The sequence below is a fragment of the Bubalus bubalis genome, chromosome 12 (assembly GCF_019923935.1).
Source record: "Bubalus bubalis isolate 160015118507 breed Murrah chromosome 12, NDDB_SH_1, whole genome shotgun sequence".
NCBI classification, from domain to species: Eukaryota; Metazoa; Chordata; class Mammalia; order Artiodactyla; family Bovidae; genus Bubalus; species Bubalus bubalis.
Genome location: NC_059168.1, coordinates 10,005,620 through 10,023,714, shown reverse-complemented (window position 1 = coordinate 10,023,714; position 18,095 = coordinate 10,005,620). Strand labels below are relative to the sequence as shown.

Sequence of the window (18,095 nt, the reverse complement as noted above, 5' to 3'; positions counted from 1 at the left end):
CTGTGGCCACTGCTGAGTTTTCCAAATTTGCTGGCATATTGAGTGTAGCACTTTCACAGCATCATCTTTCAGGATTTGCAAAAGCTCAACTGGAATTCCATCACCTCCACTAGCTTTGTTCGTAGTGATGCTTTCTAAGGCCCGCTTGACTTCACATTCCAGGATGTCTGGCTCTAGGTGAGTGATCACACCATCGTGATTATCTGGGTTGTGAAGATCTTTTTTGTACAGTTCTTCTGTGTATTCTTGCCATCTCTTCTTAATATCTTCTGCTTCTGTTAGGTCCATACCATTTCTATCCTTTATCGAGCTCATCTTTGCATGAAATGTTCCTTTGGTATCTCTGATTTTCTTGAAGAGATCCGTAGTCTTTCCCATTATGTTGTTGTCCTCTATTTCTTTGCATTGATTGCTGAAGAAGGCTTTCTTATCTCTTCTTGCTATTCTTTGGAACTCTGCATTCAGATGTTTATATCTTTCCTTTTCTCCTTTGCTTTTCACTTCTCTTCTTTTCACAGCTATTTGTAAGGCCTCCCCAGACAGCCATTTTGCTTTTTTGCAAAACTATATGAATAAATAGTTCCAAACAAAAACATGAGTATACTAAATTTAGCCATGTATACCAAATTATATACTAGTGGCTTCCGTAGTGGCCCAGTCGGTAAAGAATCTGCCTACAATACAGGAGACCCAGGTTCAATTCCTGGGTTGGGAAGATCCCCTGGAGAAGGAAATGGCAACCCACTCCAGTAAACTTGCCTGGAGAATTCCATGGACAGAGTATCTTGGCAGGCTACAGTCCACGGGATCACAAAGAGTCAGACACGACTGTGCAACTAACATCCACTTTTTTTCATACAAAATTAGCACTCTGACAAAGTTGGTTTAAATGCAAGTTTGGTTTAATAGCAGAAAATCAGTTAAGGTCTAGGAAAAGAAAATTTATATTAATTGAAAGAGGAGAAATAAATGTTATTATTCCTAGATGGTATGATTTTCCATGTGCAAAAACCAAAAGAATGTACAGATGACTTATCACAATTAGATAACAGTAAAGTTTCTCAATGATATACAATTAATATACAGATTTTAAAATATCATTTGCAATAGCATAAAAAGTAAGGTATCTGAAATTAAATATAGTAAAACTTGTATAAGATCTTTATTCAAAAATTTATAAAGATATTAAAAAGATTTAGATAGATAAAAGTACACACTTTTCATGTTTAGAACAACTCATTGTCATAAAAACTTCAATCCTCCCAAGTAGATACATACATATACAGGCATTGTGTATGTGAAATTTGAAAAGTTTATTTCGAAATTCATTTAGATTTTGAAAGAAACAATGGTCTCTCACTCTCAGAATTCACTATCTTTATTGCAGGACTCAGCACTCAGGAGCAGCTGGCTTGATAGACAGGTGGAAGGGTTACCTGTAGGCTCAGTTACGGTACAGCTGGGAGACAGCACCCTATGGAGTTAGAGTGCTTCCGGCAGGATGTGGCACACACCTTGATCCAAAGGACACTGTGGTGCTGCCTCTCCCAAGGCCAGGAACCAAGGGCAATAGATAGAAGTTTCCCCTCTTACTGGCACGTCTAATACCCACTGAAAGGAGTCTTACTCCCTGTCCCTACAATGTGGGACTCAGAAGGTCTGGAGATCCCAGTGCCTAAGACATGAATACTTCTATCAGACAACTAGAAATAAGTAGAAGCTGAAACTGTCCCTGACTGATCTGAGGTCTCATGCCCCTGAACCAACAGAAGGAAGAAGTGGTCACTCTACTAGACAAAGAGACTGATCCTTGGAGCAGGCAAACAGAAGGCATAATCAGAGTAAGGGCTGGGAGTCAGAGGGAGGGTGGCTAGTTAAGGCAGGGGCCACAGAAGATCAGTCCACCTTGTCTAGGTTTGTTAGTCGGATTGAGGTATTCCAGAGACTTTGGGCCACGTGAGGATCCTGAGCAGCTTCAGGGGGAAGAGTTATCACACAGGAACTGCTAAAATGTTTTCCAGAAATGCCATCCAGCTCCTTTGCTAAGCTCAGGTAGAGGACTGGGACTGCACCTTGTTTGCTATCCTGTAGAGACACAGAGGAAGTGAAGAGTAAAGCCAGGCAAGCTCTAACTTACCGGGACGCTGGGCAGCAGAGCCCTGACCCACCCTCTTCAGGCAGCGCCAGCTTCTCCACTACCCACCTTAAAGAAGAAGCTGAGGAGCCAGAAGAGGAAGCGATATGACCAGGAGAAATGCTTCATGATTTTCGTGTACACAACACCCGGGTCCACAGAGTTCACGGTCACACCTGAGAAGTGTAGTGCACAGTGAAGAGAGAGGAGGATGGTGGGAAGGAAGGGTTAAGTGTGGTTCTGCAGCGTGCAGTTAAGGAAGGATCCTACCACTTCTGTCGGGTAGAGGTGACAAGAGACTTGGGGGTGGTGCCAGAGAAGTCCGTGTTTCGTAACTTACATGAATGGCAATGCCCAAGCCAGTAAGGAGATATAAGTATTAGAAAGCATGGGGTGATCTTGATGGGGAATATGATGGATGGTGTTGGAGGAGAGGGAAGTTGTGGATGATGAGAAAGTTGGAAAAGAATGAAAATGAGGTAGGAAGATGGGGTTGAGAGAAATACTGGGTGCACCAATGATAAATGGAAGAAACTAACAGCTGGCTTGGGGATATTGGGAGTATTTTAAGGCCAGAATATATTGGAATGAGATGGGAAGGGTTGGGAGGTCGTGTTGGGAGTGGAAGGGTAGGGAGTGTCAGAGGCAGTTACCTGTCCCTTGAAGTTTCTGGGCAAGCTTCCCAGTGAACGAGGCCAAAAGCAGTTTGCTGCAATCATAGTTCTGGTTGAAGGTCAAAGGTCTACCGGCCCCTATCAGATGATCCTCATCAATGTATCCATGTGATTGCCGGAAGGAAGATACATTCACCACCCGGGCTGACCCTGCCCGCTGCAGGGCCCCTAGGTGGAGAGAAGACCACATACCCTTAATCCAAGTCATGGAGTAAACCCCCATGCCCACTCTCCACGAGACTACAGGAGAGCAGGGTCCATCCCAGGCTTTCAGAAGACAGTCAGTGGGCCCCGTGTAGAGTGTAATGTGACTGTGACTATTTTCATTAGCTGCTTTCCGAAGGTTCTTCTTGTTTTAGTGTGGGGTTTGTTTGGTTTTTTTTGCCTAAAGAAAAAGTGGAGTTTTCCCTTTTCTGCCACTTGCCAGCTGAAGCTAATTTAATTAATCCTTGTTTATATTTTTATTTTGCTGATGGCTAAGAATGGGGAGGAGAGGCTGGAAATGCTGTGAAAATTGGCTTTCACACATTCATACATTCATTCATTCATTCACTTATTCACCCCACAGATATTCACTGTGCCCCTGAATTATGGCAGACACCATGCTAGGCCCTAAAGACATATGGGTGCTAGGCTTAGGGGAAAAGAAATATGTGCAGAGATTCTTGGGAAAGAGTTTTATTAAAAATTTTTTTAATTAAAAAAAATTTTGGAATTTATCTCCCAAAAGAATGAAAGTAAAATTACTATCAATAGAAGAGGTACAAGCAAATCTTTGGGGAAGAAAAGAGCTTCCTAACTATACCAAAAAAAAAGTCTGGATTATATAAAGTATAAAAAATTATAGTAAAAAAAATTATAGTTATCAACATATGAGTTTACTTATTGTTTCAAAATACTAAAACTATTTTGAGCCCTCCATTTAAATGAAGAATCACAAATGAAAAATTGAGTGGAGGTATTCAGCCATAATTTGCTAAGAGAAAATTATTCTTAAAGAGGACAGTGAACTCCAGACTTGCAGCCATAGTGACATAAAGACCAAAGGGGCTCACAATCTAGTTGGAGGCTGATCTTCATGCAACAGCATCTGTACAGGAACAAAGCTGTTTACAGGGGCTCAGGTGGTGGTGGTGGTTTAGTCACTAAGTCGTGTCCAATTCTTTGCGACCACAGGGATCGCCTGCCAGGCTCCTCTGTCCATGAGATTCTCCAGGCAAGAATCCTGGAGTGGGTTGCCATTTCCTTCTCCAGGGGATCTTCCCAACCCAGGAATCAAACCCCGGTCTCCTGCTGTGTAGGCAGATTCTTTACCAACTGAGCTATGAGGTAAATGGGGACACCTGGTGGGAGGCAGAGGTGTCAGGACAGGATCCACAGCACGAGTGGTATCTGTGCTGAGTGCTGGAAGCTGAATTAAGTTAGCCAGGCTAAAAGATGGGAAAGGATATTCCAAATAGAGGGAAACACATGTGCAGATTACAGCCAGGATTTAGAAGACAGAGTGTGGCCTAAAAGAGAAAAAATTTTGGCTGAAGATGAAGGTGTGGGTTTGGGAAAGGTCAAGGCGAGGCTCTCAGTCTGCAGGAGGTTTTGTAAGTGGAGATAAACAGCTTAGTTATTGTATAAAGGTCAGAATACCTTCTAAGAATTTGAAGCAAGAAAGTGATGTGATGAAAGGTGATTTCTTAGAAGACACAGAAGGGAGAATACACTAGACAGAGGAGATAGGAGAGAATGAAACAGAGCAGGACCGTATGGTCCTTGCCCACCTCCCCACCCCATGTCCTCTGCCTGTCTTTTGTCTATAGAAAACTTTAATCAAAGAATAAGTTTAATCAGAAAAGCGAAAAATGGCTGAAACAAAGGAAAACAGTCTAAAGAGACTAAATAATAGTAATTTAGTCATTAAGCATAGTCAAGGACCTTTAGTTCTTTCTCAAGGGTTATAGATAATATGTTGAGCCATATCCTGTGAGTTGTCTTATAGATACCAAAATATCAGGTGGAAAAGTTAACTCCATGATGACCAGACTGTACCCAGGACATGAGCTGCCACAATTCTGAAAACTGACTACAAAGAAACGGGAACAAATAGACCCTGGAACTGAAGATTAACTCTACCTACAACGATGAAGATGATGCTAGTCAGACCACTGATGACCAATTGAAGATGACTGTTAGAGATAAATGTGCTGTTTCCACATGTAATCTCCCCCCTACACACACTCTGTCTATCAAAGCTCTCACCCCCTGCTTGTCCGGTGGTGGAGTCGGCCTTTGCACAGATGTCCGCCACCCTCCCTACCACTAGCTGCCAGAATCCGAAATAGAGCAAACTTTCCTTTCCATCAACCTGGCCTGTTTATTGGCTTTTGAGTGGCGAGCAGTCAGACCCCCCCACACACACACTTTTCAGTAACAAGAAGACAGTTCAAGAAATTATTACTGAGCAAGACACAGGGTATTGTAGCATGTTACAATTTTTGGAAAAGGGCAAAACATATATTAATACATTACAAACCCATAGAGCTTGGCCTTGCTCTTTGTTCACTTTCCAGTCAGGACTAATTTAATTGCTCACTAAAGGGTACATGAGACCTGGCAATAGGAGTTGCCTCCCAGGAAGGGAATGGGCAGCTGATTTTCCAGGAGAGGAGGAGACTTTTTCTTTTCTTTCTTTCTTTTTCTATATACCCTTTTGTACTTGGACATATATTCATTACCTGACCAAAAAATTAATTTTCTTTTAAAGAGGCTATTAGAGGGCTTCCTAGATGGCTCAGTGGTAAAGAATCTGCCTGCCAATACAGGAGACACGAGTTCAATCCCTGATCCAGGAAGATCCCACATGCCGCAGAGCAGCTGGGCCTGTGCACCGTGACCATTGAGCCCCAGCACAGCTGAGCTGCAACTCCTGAGCCTGCAGGCTGGAACTACTGGACCCCGTGCACCCTAGAGCCTGTGCTCCACAAAAAGAGAGGCCACTGCAACGAGAAGCCTATGCAGGGCAGCTAGAGAAAGCCCATGCAGCAAGGAAGACCCAGCACAGCCAAAAATCAATCAATCAATCAATAAAATTATAAAGAGGCTATCAGGCAATCCAGGGAAAATGTTAGGGAGAATGTGCCTGCTGCTTAACCCCTCCCTTCCCTAGGAGAACACAGCCTCCTTAAACCTAGTAGCCTAATGCCACCCTCAAGAAGCGTTTGTTGAGATGACTGACTCTACCAGTGTGGCTAGAACTCAGACCTGAGATGATTGAGTCTACTGGTCTGAGGGAAAGAGAGGTGTGGTGTAGATCTTATATCCTCCTGCTGGTTGTATGGATATCTGGGGGCTAACTGATTCCATTACCAGTCTTCTAATCTTGACTGATGCCAGGTATGAAAAGTTAAAATGTATTGGGTCATTACTCAGCGTGCATCTGGGTGCCATGGGAAAGGAGATGACCATGATAGAGAGTAAGCCATGAAAATGCTAGAGGAATGGAAAAGCAGGGGTCACACAGAAGGTAAGTACCCATCCTTCCTTACCTTGGAGCAGATTTGTGAGCAGAAAGGGTCCAGTGTAGTTGGTTGCAAAGGTGAGATCAAGGCCCTCTGGAGTAAGTGTGGTAGGGAACCCTGTGGAAGATGAAGACATAGGTAGTGGGTGATGGAGTGAGAATCCTGAGGGAGACAAATTCTGGGGAGGATATACTGGGTTCAATAGAAATGCCCTGGTGGCTCAGACAGTAAAGAATCCACCTGCAAGGTGGGAGACCTGGGTTGGATCCCTTGGTTGGGGAGATCCCCTGGAGGGGGGCACGGTAACCACTCCAGTATGCCTACAGAATTCCATGGGCAGAGGAGCCTGGTGGGCTACAGTCCATGGGGTCACTAAGAGTTGGACACAACTGAGTGACTAAACCCAGCACAGAAACACCACAGGAGCATGGATGTGTTGAGATGGGGGCAATGATGTTTGAGACTATAATTTTAGGTTTTTCAGGATAGTGTCTGAATTAGAGAGTTTCCATGGGATGTACATGTTAGGCTTGAAGGATGCCTGTTTTGAGGTTCCTGAGCTAGAAATGAAACTCTGGAAATGTGTTTAGGGGAAGTAAGTCAAGGCACATACCACAGACTGCAGCATTGTTAACCAATAGATGAATCTCAGGACACTCCTGCAGCAGCCGCTTAGCAAAGCTCCGGATGGAGGCCATAGAGCTCAGGTCCACTTCACCAAGTAGGAGGCGGTTGCTCTTAGATGTTGCTTGTATCTCAGCCAGGGCTTGCTGTCCTCGCTCTCGGCTACGGCAGGCCAGGATCACACGGGCCCCGCGGCGGGCCAGCTCCTGGGACACAGCCTTCCCAATGCCTGTGGGAGGGCAGCTTCAGAGTATGCTAGTCTGGGGAGTGACTAGAGGGCAATGGAGCAAGTAGGGTGGGAAACAAGGGTTCGGACAGTGGGAGCTGGTCCTCCTCTCTGCCCTCCCTGTTGGGGCAGTTGGAGGCTGTGGTTGTGGCAGGTCAGGAGGAACACTCACCACTGTTGGCCCCAGTCACCACTGCTGTCTTCCCAGTCAAATCCGTGGAGCAGTGCTGGAGGTCCCAGAGATAAAACTTATGCCAGATCTGCACACTTAGTCTAAGCAGGAGGACCAGAATGAGGAGGACAGAGCCAGCACCCCATACTGGGCTGCTGAGTACAGACCACAGTGACATGGCAGAGAAGACTGGCCCACCCCCGGGAAGTGCTGATCACAGGAACTGGGCGGGACGGACTAGTCAAAGCTGAGTAGGACCAGCCAACAGGTTGGTGTGGAGCATAAAGCACAAAATTTAAGGAGGCACCACTCACTCTTGGATGTGTTCGAGTATCCCATTTTTACCTGAGAGTGAGTTCCTCCTTAAATCATTTTCACTAGCTATCTGATTGCCTCATTCCAATGCTGGTCGAAGTCAAAGATCAAGAGAGTCAGAGTTTCCCTAAATCTTGCATAGCCTCAAATTTGTCTTCACAGAAAACTTGGATATGCACTCTAAGGTGAATTGATATAGCTCCAGGGACTGAAAATCAAATTCCTCATGTCTTGAATCACTCTGTGCTTAAACAGAGCCACCCCCTTCTTCCCCTACTGGAAGGAGACTAAGTTCTCCCAACTGAGGCAGATCCCTCTTGCAACCCTTGTGTGCTCCTTTGTGGAAATGGGGATGGTTCTCCAGAATGCCTCTCCTGGAGAGCCACCTTGACCCTAAAGCAGGGTCTCCTAAGGGTGTAACTTAATTATGTTCTGTGTTCTTATAGACCTCTCCAGTTCAGTGAGAGCACACACTTGGAAGGAACTGATGGACATCAGGCCAATTCTTAAGGCAACTCGGCTGTTTATTTCTGGCAAGCAGACAGAAGGAAGGTAGAATTCCCAATGCCTAGGACTTAGAATTGGGCAGGCGCTTGGAGGGGAGTGACCACATTTTGAGGGCTGAGTTCATTAGCTGTGCCACAGTCACGTGGGGCTTCGGGGCACTTGTACGGATGGGAGGAGAGGCGCTGCCTTCTCTGCCTTTCCGTTGAGGCTCAGCGGAGCTAAGCAGCACCTGCGTACTTGGGTTCCACATGCTCACACCAGGAGCCAGCTTCAGTGCTCCCGGCAGCAACACGGGCTTCCACGCCACCTGGGACGTGGCCTTCAGAACTTGAGGCACGGGATGAAGATATTGGTGAGGATCCTGGCTCTCCCGGTCCCCAGGGTCCAGGCCCTGCGGAGGTACACGGGTGCGACCGGCCCAGAGCTCACTCAGCAGTTCGGCCTCCCCCTCCCAGCCGCTGGGCCACTTAGCACCCGGCCATAATTTGGGGCTGGGGCTGCGTGCCATGTCCAGGCGCGCCCGGTGTGTGGCGAGAAAACGGAGCCCCGGACTGGGGAAGGGAAGCTTTGAACCAAAGCCTGGCGATGGTAGTCCTAAGTTTAGAGTAGGGAACTGGAGGCTTAGACCAGGGCCCAAAGCTCGGACAGGAACGCCAGGTGGGCAAGGGAAGAACTCTGACCGGGAGACGCGGAAGTTGGGGCGGGAGGCTTGCGGTCCGGCTGGGGCCTCGGTCTTCTCGCCCCGCTGGCGCCCCCGGTAGGCCTCCAGGGGGCGGCCCTCCGAGTCTGGGACCAGGACCTCCGACAGCGGGCGCACCCAGGGGCGCGGCAGCCGCGCGGGGTTCAGACGCGCCGTCGCCCCCTTACGGCCAGTTCTGGAGTGAAGTGCGCTGGGCCGCTCTTCAGCCAGCCACAGCGGCTGCGGCTGGAATCCTGCCGAGGGGTTGAGCGTGGTGGGGCCGCCCGCGTAGGGATCGGACACCAACACCCGCGAGGGGATGAGGGGCACCTTTTCCTCCCTGAGTTCCAGCCGGTCTCCAGCCGCGTGCGGCTGGGGCGTGCAATTGTAGAGGTCCTCGAGAGAGAACTGAGAGCTGATGGGCTGTGCCCGCTCGACAGAGGCCTGAGGGTTGGCTACCAAGGACAGCTCCAGAGAAGCGTGGGTACTGCCTGCCGGCACCATCTCCATCGACAGTTGGCTGCTCGAGTTCGAGGATCCGACTGCAAACAGGTCAGTCTGGTCGCTCCTCGACTGGTCACCCAGTTTCTCCAAAGGACTCCGAGGCCCTGTCTCCTGAAGCAACTTGGGCGTGGGTGGAGAGTCCGGGGTGACTGTTAGCTCCCAAGATTCCATCGGCTCCTGAGATCCTGAATCCGTCCACGATCCTCCTAAAGGGATCTGGTCCACGCTGTCTTGGTCCTGGGAAAATGCACAGGGGTGGAGGTCAGGGGTGAGTAATGGATCGGGGGCGGCGGTAAGAGGTGGGCGGCAGCTGGAAGCTGGGCTTACTTCGCCTTGAAACGTCTCCTCCAGCCCCATCGAGGCCCGGGCGTGCAGCACCGGCACGGATCCCTGAGCCCAGGCATCCGTCGTGCAAGCCAAGGGCTCCTCATCCTCGCCCCATGTGGGGTCCTCTGCCACTGCAGATTCTCCCTCGTCCCGAGCCAAAAAGCGCCACTCGGTGATCTGCAGCATGGCCTCCCGTGCCTGACTGATGGTGAATGGAATGCACTGCGGAGGCGAGAAAGGGTCTCAGTCCGGCAGGGAGGGGTCAGGAGAGCGGAGATGTGTCTGAAGGACAAGGATCCAGGCCTACCTGCTGGGTCAGATAGACTTTAAAGGCGGAGTCCATGACTCGGGCCACCAGATCAGCCAAGATGTCGCCCACGACGTCCTCGCCCTCTTCGAGAGCCGTGAACGCTATCCATTCGGCCTCAGTGAGCCGCCCAGGCACGATGTCCACCTGCGGCACCGGAACCGTAGGTGGCCGCACCTTTTCCGCCTTGGATCGGGTCATCCCGCGGTCTCGGACCTGCCTCTGTGGGAAAGGAATAGGGCACTCAGGGCGGGAAACCGAGGAGTGGAGCAGCAGTTATGGGTTAGGAGGAAGCTTCCTTAGGTTGTCTAAGACGAAGGAAAGGCCTTTAGAAAGGGACAATTTACTACTAAGAGCCTACTATGTGACAGATGCTTTTCAGGTGACCTAGCCGATTTAATTTTTCAAACAGCTCACTCAGTCCATTTCACAGACAAAGGAACTGAAGCCTGACAGCAGTTCACCTCCACTGGCTTGGGATTACACAGTGAGCCCAGGCTATATATAGCTCTAACTGCACAGTCCTTGCTATTTGTGCTAGTTCAAAGTATTCAAAATTCTTGAGAGTTCAGGAATTTGAAAAAGTCAATAAACAGCAGGAATTATTGGTGTGTTTCCCATTTCCTCCCATTCCCCAAATCAACTTAGATCCTCATTTCACAATATACATCTAAATAAATTCCAGATGAATTAAAGCACACATACAAACAAAACAAAATTAAAACAAAAGATAAAATGTAGGGAAAATAGTTTAAATTGTCATATAATCTCTGGGTGAGAAACAGCTGCCTAAGCCTAAAAGTAATGTAAGAAATAATAAAGAAATGGGTAGGTAACTGTATATATGGAGAAGGCAATGGCACCCCACTCCAGTACTCTTGCCGGGAAAATCCCATGGATGGAGGAGCCTGGTGGGCTGCAGTCCATGGGGTCGCTAAGGGTTGGACGTGACTGAGCGACTTCACTTTCACTTTTCACTTGCATGCATTGGAGAAGGAAATGGCACCCACTCCAGTGTTCTTGCCTGGAGAAACCCAGGGATGGGGAGCCTGGTGGGCTGCCGTCTATGGGGTCGCGCAGAGTCGGACACGACTGAAGTGACTTAGCAGCAACTGTATATGTATTTATATACACATGTATATATATATATATATATATATATATATATATATATGTCAAATTTTCCTGTGCTTTTTCTTAAAATTCCTAATTACAAGCTGATAACAGTAGTTATCATTTACTGGCACTTAAACTATATGCAGGTCAGGAAGCAACAGTTAGAAATGGACATGGAACAACAGACTGGTTCCAAATAGGAAAAGGAGTACATCAAGGCTGTATATTGTCACCCTGCTTATTTAACTTATATGCAGAGTACATCATGAGAAATGCTGGACTGGAAGAAACACAAGCTGGAATCAAGATTGCCGGGAGAAATATCAATAACTTTAGATATGCAGATGACACCACCCTTATGGCAGAAAGTGAAGAGGAACTCAAAAGCCTCTTGATGAAAGTGAAAGTGGAGAGTGAAAAAGTTGACTTAAAGCTCAACATTCAGAAAACGAAGATCATGGCATCAGGTCCCATCACTTCATGGCAAATAGATGGGTAAACAGTGGAAACAGTGTCAGACTTTATTTTTGGGGGCTCCAAAATCACTGCAGATGGTGACTGCAGCCATGAAATTATAAAACGCTTACTGCTTGGAAGGAAAGTTATGCCCAACCTAGATAGCATATTCAAAAGCAGAGACATTACTTTGCCAACAAAGGTCTGTCTAGTCAAGGCTATGGTTTTTCCTGTGGTCATGTATGGATGTGAGAGTTGGACTGTGAAGACGGCTGAGTGCCAAAGAATTGATGCTTTTGAACTGTGGTGTTGGAGAAGACTCTTGAGAGTCCCTTGGACTGCAAGGAGATCCAACCAGTCCATTCTGAAGGAGATCAGCCCTGGGATTTCTTTGGAAGGAATGATGCTAAAGCTGAAACTCCAGTACTTTGGCCACCTCATGTGAAGAGTAGACTCATTGGAAAAGACTCTGATGCTGGGAGGGATTGGGGGCAGGAGGAGAAGGGGACGACAGAGGATGAGATGGCTGAATGGCATCACTAACTCGATGGATGTGAGTCTGGGTGAACTTTGGGAGTTGGGGATGGACAGGGAGGCCTGGCATGCTGCGATTCATGGGGTTGCAAAGAGTTGGACACGACTGAGCAACTGAACTGAACTGAAAGTGTATCAGTCACATACATGGATTCAGTTCCTACATTTTTTAGACTACATACTATTTTTATCCCCATTTTACAGAATTTGCCTAAGATCACAGAGTAAGGAAGTAGTAGAGTCATAATTCATATGCAGGTCTGTCTGACTCCAGAGCTTGGCTTTATCCTGCTTCCTAAACCAAAAATACATGCAACAAATTTTTTAAAAAGATATTCCCAAATACATTAAAAATGCATATAAATTTTTATAACCATAAGATCTCCAAGGATAATAAGCAAAGAACATAATATTTCACAAAAGTGGAACTATTGATGACTAATAAACATTTGAAAAGATATCCAATCTTCAAAAGTACCAATTCCATTTTATAAATACACAAAGGCATACTCTGAAAATATATTCTCTAAAATATTCCCTGTGATATAATTTATAATAGCAGAATATTGAAAACATACATCTAACAAGGAAAATAGGTGGCTAATTGTGTGCTACCTATATGATGAAATATTATGTGATGATTAAAGGCAGTCTTTAGGAAGAATTTACAATAGCATAAGAAAATACTTATGATGTAACCTTAAATGAAAGAAATGATATAAAATTACGTATCAAGTATGATCTCAGGTATGTAAACCTATATGTGTTGAAGAAAAGGAAAGCACCGTGTATATGTTTCTTTCCTACACTCTTCTCCAGTTTATAAGTTCTCTACAATGACTTTATATCCTTTTATAATCAAGAAAAACCCACTGAAAAAAAAGTCTAGTCTCCCCAAAACCCATTTTAGGGACATACGAATTTACTAGTAAATTATTGGGAGCCTCTTAATTTCCCCACAACAGTTTCCCTGAAGCTGATTCCTTCTAAAATTTACCCCCCAACACAATTTCCCTAACTTTTGTCTCCCCACCCCCAACACTATTGCTTCATACATGGTGTTCCCCCAAATTCATTCTCCCCCAACTCTGGTGTTTCCTAAACCTCACACTGAACTCAAAATCCCTTAAGTTTCGTTTCCCCTCTCTGCTAGTGAGAACAGTTCTGTTGGCAAGCCCAAGGAACGGTCCACAGCCCCGTTCAGGCTTGGCCAGAGCAGGGGTAGGTAGGGCTGGGAGAGGAGAGTTGACTCCTTAGACAACCACGCCCAGGTTCTCATTACACCCGCGCTAATGGCTACACCTAGAAATGGCCTGACCAGAGGGGTTGGAGATATTACTGCATGAATGCTCTTCAGTCTATTTTAGAGTTTCTTGGCTTTTAAACAATTGACTTTTAAGTGCAGCCTCAGAATTGTTGTTTAATCCATTTATTCCTCCCGAAATTCTCCAAATGAAACCTATCTAGCAACACCCTCTCCCCAGTGCCTGACCAATTCTGGTTTATCCATTTAAATGAGTACCTCAATATAAGAGACTCATTAAATGCATTAACTGTTGTCAAAGTTACTTCTTGTTCTTGGGCTCTTCATCACCCATTTAACCCCCTTCCCTCAGGCTCCAAGTGTGACAATGCTTGTGAGTGCGCGTGGTGCAGGTGTAGGTTTTCCGTCCTAGTGCACAGACATGGCTTCCTCGGTCATCTTGAACGCCCGCGTGAAGGGCGGATGCCGGGTGGCACAGAGCTGGCCCACCGCTCCGGACACTGGTCTTAACCCCGCTCTGGGCCACCCTCAGCTGAGCTAAAGCTCACCGGGCCTTCGTGCGCCATCGCCTCAACTGTAGCTTCAACCCCCAGGCTCCAGCAGCTTTCCGGTCCAGCCGCAGCTTCTGCTGCAGCCTATCGGTCTCCTGGGCAACCGCGCCGCAGGGAGGCTCGCCCCGCCCACAGTTGCCCTGGCAGCCGCGCCGGCCGCGCGTCGCACGTTAGGGTAGTTCACCCCACCCAACGGCTGTGCGTACGTGCGTCGTCTCTATGGTGGCGGCGGATTCGGAGAGACAGAACGCTTCTGGAGTCTCGGAGCTGCTGGTGTGAACTCTGACCTGGTCCGGGGGCTTCGGGGAGCCAGGCTGAGGGAGGAAGAGCCTAGGGGCTATCCTGCTTCATCCTGCCTTGACTCGGGCTCTTGGGGCCACTGGGTGCTGGGCCATCACCATTCCTCCTCTGGGGTTCCCCCCATCACCTCATGACTCAGCCCTAGGGTTCCCCTCGCCAGCTCCGCGTTACCCTTCCCGCACATGTGACCACCAACCCCCATCATCATCCCCGAGGCCCTCGTCCATTCACATCGTGAGCCAGTCGCCGGGGGCTTTCCCAGTGCCTTTTGTCAGCACCATTCCACCCCCAAGCCCCCTTAGGAATCTCGGCTGTCTTCTGCTTTCCGCGCGCCTGGGATCGACCGTCTCTCCCCAAGAATGTTCCGCCGGGAGCGCTCCATCCCGCTTCGAGGTTCGGCGGCCGCCCTGTGCAACAACCTCAGTGTGCTGCAACTGCCCGCCCGCAACCTCACTCATTTTGGAGTAGTCCATGGACCCAGCGCCCAGCTACTCAGCGCTGCTCCTGAGGGTGTGCCCTTGGCCCAGCGCCAACTCCACGCTAAGGAGGGCGCTGGAGTGAGCCCCCCGCTTATCACCCAGGTGAGGTGTGGAGTTAGTTGGGAGTGGTGTTGCTGAACCCCGCCCTACCTAGAACCCGGCACTTCCTCTCCAAACTTGAAGGAATAGGCCTTCCCTGACCGTCTGAATTTCCACACTTTCGAGTCCTCATGTCCTCTGCTTTACTTCTTACTCTGATTTATCTCCCTCTAGATCCACTGGTGTGTCCTCCCTTTCCGAGTATTGCTGGTACTCACCTCTCATCGAGGAATACAAGTAAGACGAGGACCTTCCTGTCCTCCCCCGCTAGAGTCTTAACTTCTCTCCAAGGCCCCTAGTGTGTGTGCTGTGCTTAGGCGCTCAGTCGTGTCCGACTCTGCGACCCCGTGGTCTGTAGCCCGCCAGGCTCCTCTGTCCATGGGATTCTCCAGGCAAGAATACTGGAGTGGGTTGCCATTTCCTCCTCCAGGGGATCTTCCCAACCCAGCGATCTTACTTCTAAACATTTCCAAGCTCTTTCATGCTTAGCCCCCTCATTTCTCATCTTCATACCTTGCTTGTTTTCCAATTCTTAAGTGCCACCTCCAATATCTGCCCTTTTATTAATTGTGTGACCTTGGGCAATTTAGTGAACTTCTCAGAGCCTCAGTGTCTTGTTAAATGGAGATAAAAATAGCGCCTCCCTCCCAGGGTAATTTTGAGGATTAAACAGGCTAAGGTTAACATGAGTATGTGGAGTAGTTGGTACAGAGCTCAGCAAAGGTCAGCTGGGTTATGACCCCGTCCTTGCCCTGGTCTTCCAGATGTACGAGTCTGATGGCTCCGTCATGGTCTACTGGCACGCACTGGACGCTGGAGATGGCTCTCTAGGTACCTGCAGGACTGGGTTGGGGGTAGGGAGTGTTTGCTGGGGCGAGGGGGGATAATACTTCTAATCGTTTTCCCCTCTCATACTCAGTGCAGGCTGTGTTTGCCCGAGGAATTGCTGCCAGTGGCCACTACGTCTGTGTGGGTGAGGGGGCCAAAGGCAGGGCATTGGAGAGTGCTGAGGTATAGGGGTGTGGGCTTTGACCAGGATGCTGCTGAAGGTCTGAGGAAATTGTGGAGTGTTAGAGGGGTGGGAGTGAAGGAGGGTCTGAGAAACTCCAAAAAGCCATGGAGGGTTTCAGAAGGTCAGGATGGTATAGGAAAAGGGCCGTGAATGTTGGGAGTGGGGCTGTTGGAACATTGAGAGGTGGGTTTGTTACTAAGGTTTCTGGGATGGAGGGAGGGCTGAGCATGGTGGCTGGAGACCTGGGAGCATCAGGAAGCCCTCAGTGGAGCACTGGTTCTGCAGGAGCATGGTCGGGCCGGGTGCTGGTGTTTGACATCCCCACCAAGGGTCCCAACATTGTACTGAGTGAAGAGCTGGCAAGGCACCAGACACCAATCTCAGACATTGCCACTGAGCCTGCCCAGGGACAGGTGAGTGGATCCCCCCTACCTGTTCCAGTGAATCTGAGGGCCTTCCCCACCTTGGGAAAGCAGGGGACCTGGGTTCAAGCCTTGGCTTTGCCATTAAGCAGCTGAATGACTGGGCAAATTAGTGCACTTTGCTAAGTTTTAGCAACCTCAGGTCCAGTGATGAGTCCAGAAATATTTTATATTTACGTGGTACTTAATAGTTCACTCATACATTATGATCCTGGTGTGAATGGAGGAGTTGGGACCCATGGTTTCTGACATGTGTGGCTTCCTTCTCTGAACTTGGGCGAGTCCACCCTATTGAGGCCCACCTCCAGTGCTATCCTCTCCTGGAAGCCTTCCCCCTCTTCCAGCCCCCACTCATCTCCCTTAGCTGAACCCTGAATTGACACTGCCCGCAAAGACAACTCTTATCTCCCTGATTAGACTGTAAACCTCTTGAAAACAGGGTATGTATCTTATAATGCCTATGCTACACTACACCTGGCACAGAGTTGGGCCCGTGGGCTCTGTTGGCTGCCTGGCTTGAGGGGCTGTCAAGAGTCCCAGAGTCCAGTCATGACTGTGACTGGCTCAATGCAAGACCTCCAGAAGGCCCTAACACTGTGGCCTTAGTTGCATCATTCATCCAATGAGGACAATTGTATACCCTGACACACGGGATGTGTGCTGGGGTTGGGGCAGGGAGTCAGACTCTATAAGGAATACAATGAAAGCATTTAATGCTTCCAAGAGACCCTTCCAGCCAGTGAAGGCTCCACGTCTTCCCCTTTCCCTGGAGAGGCAAAGATGCAAATACTGCCTCCCTTCCCCTCCTGCCCTGTATACAGGACCCAGCAGGGAGAAAAAAGGGCTAATCCTGCCTTTCCCCTCAGGACTGCGTGGCTGACACTGTGACAGCAGATGACTCGGGCTTGCTGTGTGTCTGGAGATCAGGGCCCAAATTCAAATTACTGACCCAGATTCCAGGATTCGGGTAGGTGAGGCAGAAGGGGGCTGAGGCCTTCCTGAGGTAGCTTCAAGGTGGGGAGTGGGCTTAGGTCTGGGAAATCAAAGTGCGATGTCACCCTTGCAGGGTCCCGTGTTCTTCTGTGCAGCTGTGGCAGGGGACCATAGCAGCAGGCTACGGGAACGGGCAAGTGCGTCTATATGAAGCCAGTACAGGAACTATACACGTCCAGATCGACGCCCATGCCCGGGCCATCTGTGCCCTGGACCTGGCTCCTGAGGTGGGCAAGGTCAGTCTCCAGCTCTGACCTTGCATACCCTTGTTTCCTGGTGCTGGGATGTTGAGAGGCACTCCACAAACTTATCTCTGCCTCTCAGGGTAGCCCCCTTCCCAGGCACCTGGACTGGGCTTTACAGCCTATACCAGCCCTCTGTCAGCACATTCTGACTCCCACTGGTCCTCCTTGCCTTTCTTTAAAATAGCTACTCTCTGCGGCTGAAGACACTTTCGTACACATCTGGAAGTTGAGCAGAAGCCCAGAGGGTGGCTACATTGAGGTATGTGTCATAAGAGGAGTGGAATGAGGGCCCGAGGATGAGGCCACAGGCCTGAACAGCTGTCTTCTCTCTCAGGTGGAACACTGTCATGGTGAGTGTGTGCCTGACACCCAGCTGTGTGGTGCCCGATTCTGTGACCCCTCAGGCAGCTCCTTTGCTGTGACTGGCTATGACGTCGCTGAGATCCTGAGATTCAGCAGCATATGAGATAAGAGCAGCCCTCTGTTGCCCTGTGGTATTTATAAAGTACTCCCCCTCCACCCAGCCCTTGTCTGATTACTCAATCTCATGGTCACACTTCACACCTAGGGATGTGTGTGACCTAGGTCACCTAGGATCGCTCCAGGGATAAGGGGCTATGGCGGGTCCTGACCAAGTCAAGAGGCA

At 48.7% G+C, this 18,095-nt stretch overlaps 3 protein-coding genes across 5 annotated transcripts; 1 reads left to right on the top strand and 2 right to left on the bottom strand.

Annotated features, from left to right (window-relative positions):
- Positions 1-1,140: 1,140 nt before the first annotated feature.
- Positions 1,141-7,562, bottom strand: LOC102397135 (retinol dehydrogenase 12). The gene is made up of 6 exons (XM_006067940.4): positions 7,340-7,562; positions 6,931-7,170; positions 6,345-6,434; positions 2,788-2,976; positions 2,204-2,310; positions 1,141-2,085 (listed from the first exon to the last, which is right to left on the bottom strand). The coding sequence occupies exons 1-6, from the start codon at positions 7,515-7,517 to the stop codon at positions 1,897-1,899; spliced, it is 993 nt and encodes a 330-aa protein (XP_006068002.3). The 5' UTR covers positions 7,518-7,562; the 3' UTR covers positions 1,141-1,896.
- A 144-nt stretch (positions 7,563-7,706) lies between these two features.
- C12H2orf81 (chromosome 12 C2orf81 homolog) lies at positions 7,707-14,056 on the bottom strand. Of its 2 annotated transcripts, XM_006067936.4 has the most exons (4): positions 13,897-14,056; positions 9,979-10,200; positions 9,672-9,893; positions 7,707-9,581 (listed from the first exon to the last, which is right to left on the bottom strand). In XM_006067936.4, exons 1-4 carry the CDS (start codon positions 13,912-13,914, stop codon positions 8,223-8,225), a joined length of 1,821 nt encoding a protein of 606 aa, XP_006067998.4. In that variant the 5' UTR covers positions 13,915-14,056; the 3' UTR covers positions 7,707-8,222. The 2 variants fall into 2 exon arrangements, with proteins under 2 accessions (XP_006067998.4, XP_025116578.3); XM_025260793.3 differs by having other exon boundaries at positions 7,707-9,893.
- WDR54 (WD repeat domain 54) lies at positions 14,046-17,972 on the top strand. 2 transcript variants are annotated; one of them, XM_006067938.4, is made up of 10 exons: positions 14,046-14,172; positions 14,493-14,780; positions 14,952-15,014; positions 15,542-15,608; positions 15,697-15,750; positions 16,075-16,202; positions 17,078-17,178; positions 17,278-17,440; positions 17,634-17,708; positions 17,784-17,972. In XM_006067938.4, exons 2-10 carry the CDS (start codon positions 14,559-14,561, stop codon positions 17,913-17,915), a joined length of 1,005 nt encoding a protein of 334 aa, XP_006068000.3. In that variant the 5' UTR covers positions 14,046-14,172; positions 14,493-14,558; the 3' UTR covers positions 17,916-17,972. The 2 variants fall into 2 exon arrangements, with proteins under 2 accessions (XP_006068000.3, XP_044781683.2); XM_044925748.2 differs by lacking the exon at positions 14,952-15,014.
- The last annotated feature ends 123 nt before the right edge of the window (positions 17,973-18,095 follow it).

Coding starts and splice junctions, on each gene's coding strand:
- LOC102397135 (XM_006067940.4), bottom strand. CDS start 7,517: ATGTCACTGTGGTCTGTACTCAGCAGCCCAGTATGGGGTGCTGGCTCT. Junction 6,435..6,930: donor TAACAATGCTGCAGTCTGTG/GTATGTGCCTTG, acceptor CATCTTCCACAG/GGTTCCCTACCACACTTACT. Junction 2,086..2,203: donor TCCTCAGCTTCTTCTTTAAG/GTGGGTAGTGGA, acceptor GTGTCTCTACAG/GATAGCAAACAAGGTGCAGT.
- C12H2orf81 (XM_025260793.3), bottom strand. Junction 9,894..9,978: donor AAGTCTATCTGACCCAGCAG/GTAGGCCTGGAT, acceptor TCGCCTCCGCAG/TGCATTCCATTCACCATCAG.
- WDR54 (XM_006067938.4), top strand. CDS start 14,559: ATGTTCCGCCGGGAGCGCTCCATCCCGCTTCGAGGTTCGGCGGCCGCC. Junction 15,015..15,541: donor CCTCTCATCGAGGAATACAA/GTAAGACGAGGA, acceptor CTGGTCTTCCAG/ATGTACGAGTCTGATGGCTC. Junction 15,609..15,696: donor CGCTGGAGATGGCTCTCTAG/GTACCTGCAGGA, acceptor TCTCATACTCAG/TGCAGGCTGTGTTTGCCCGA.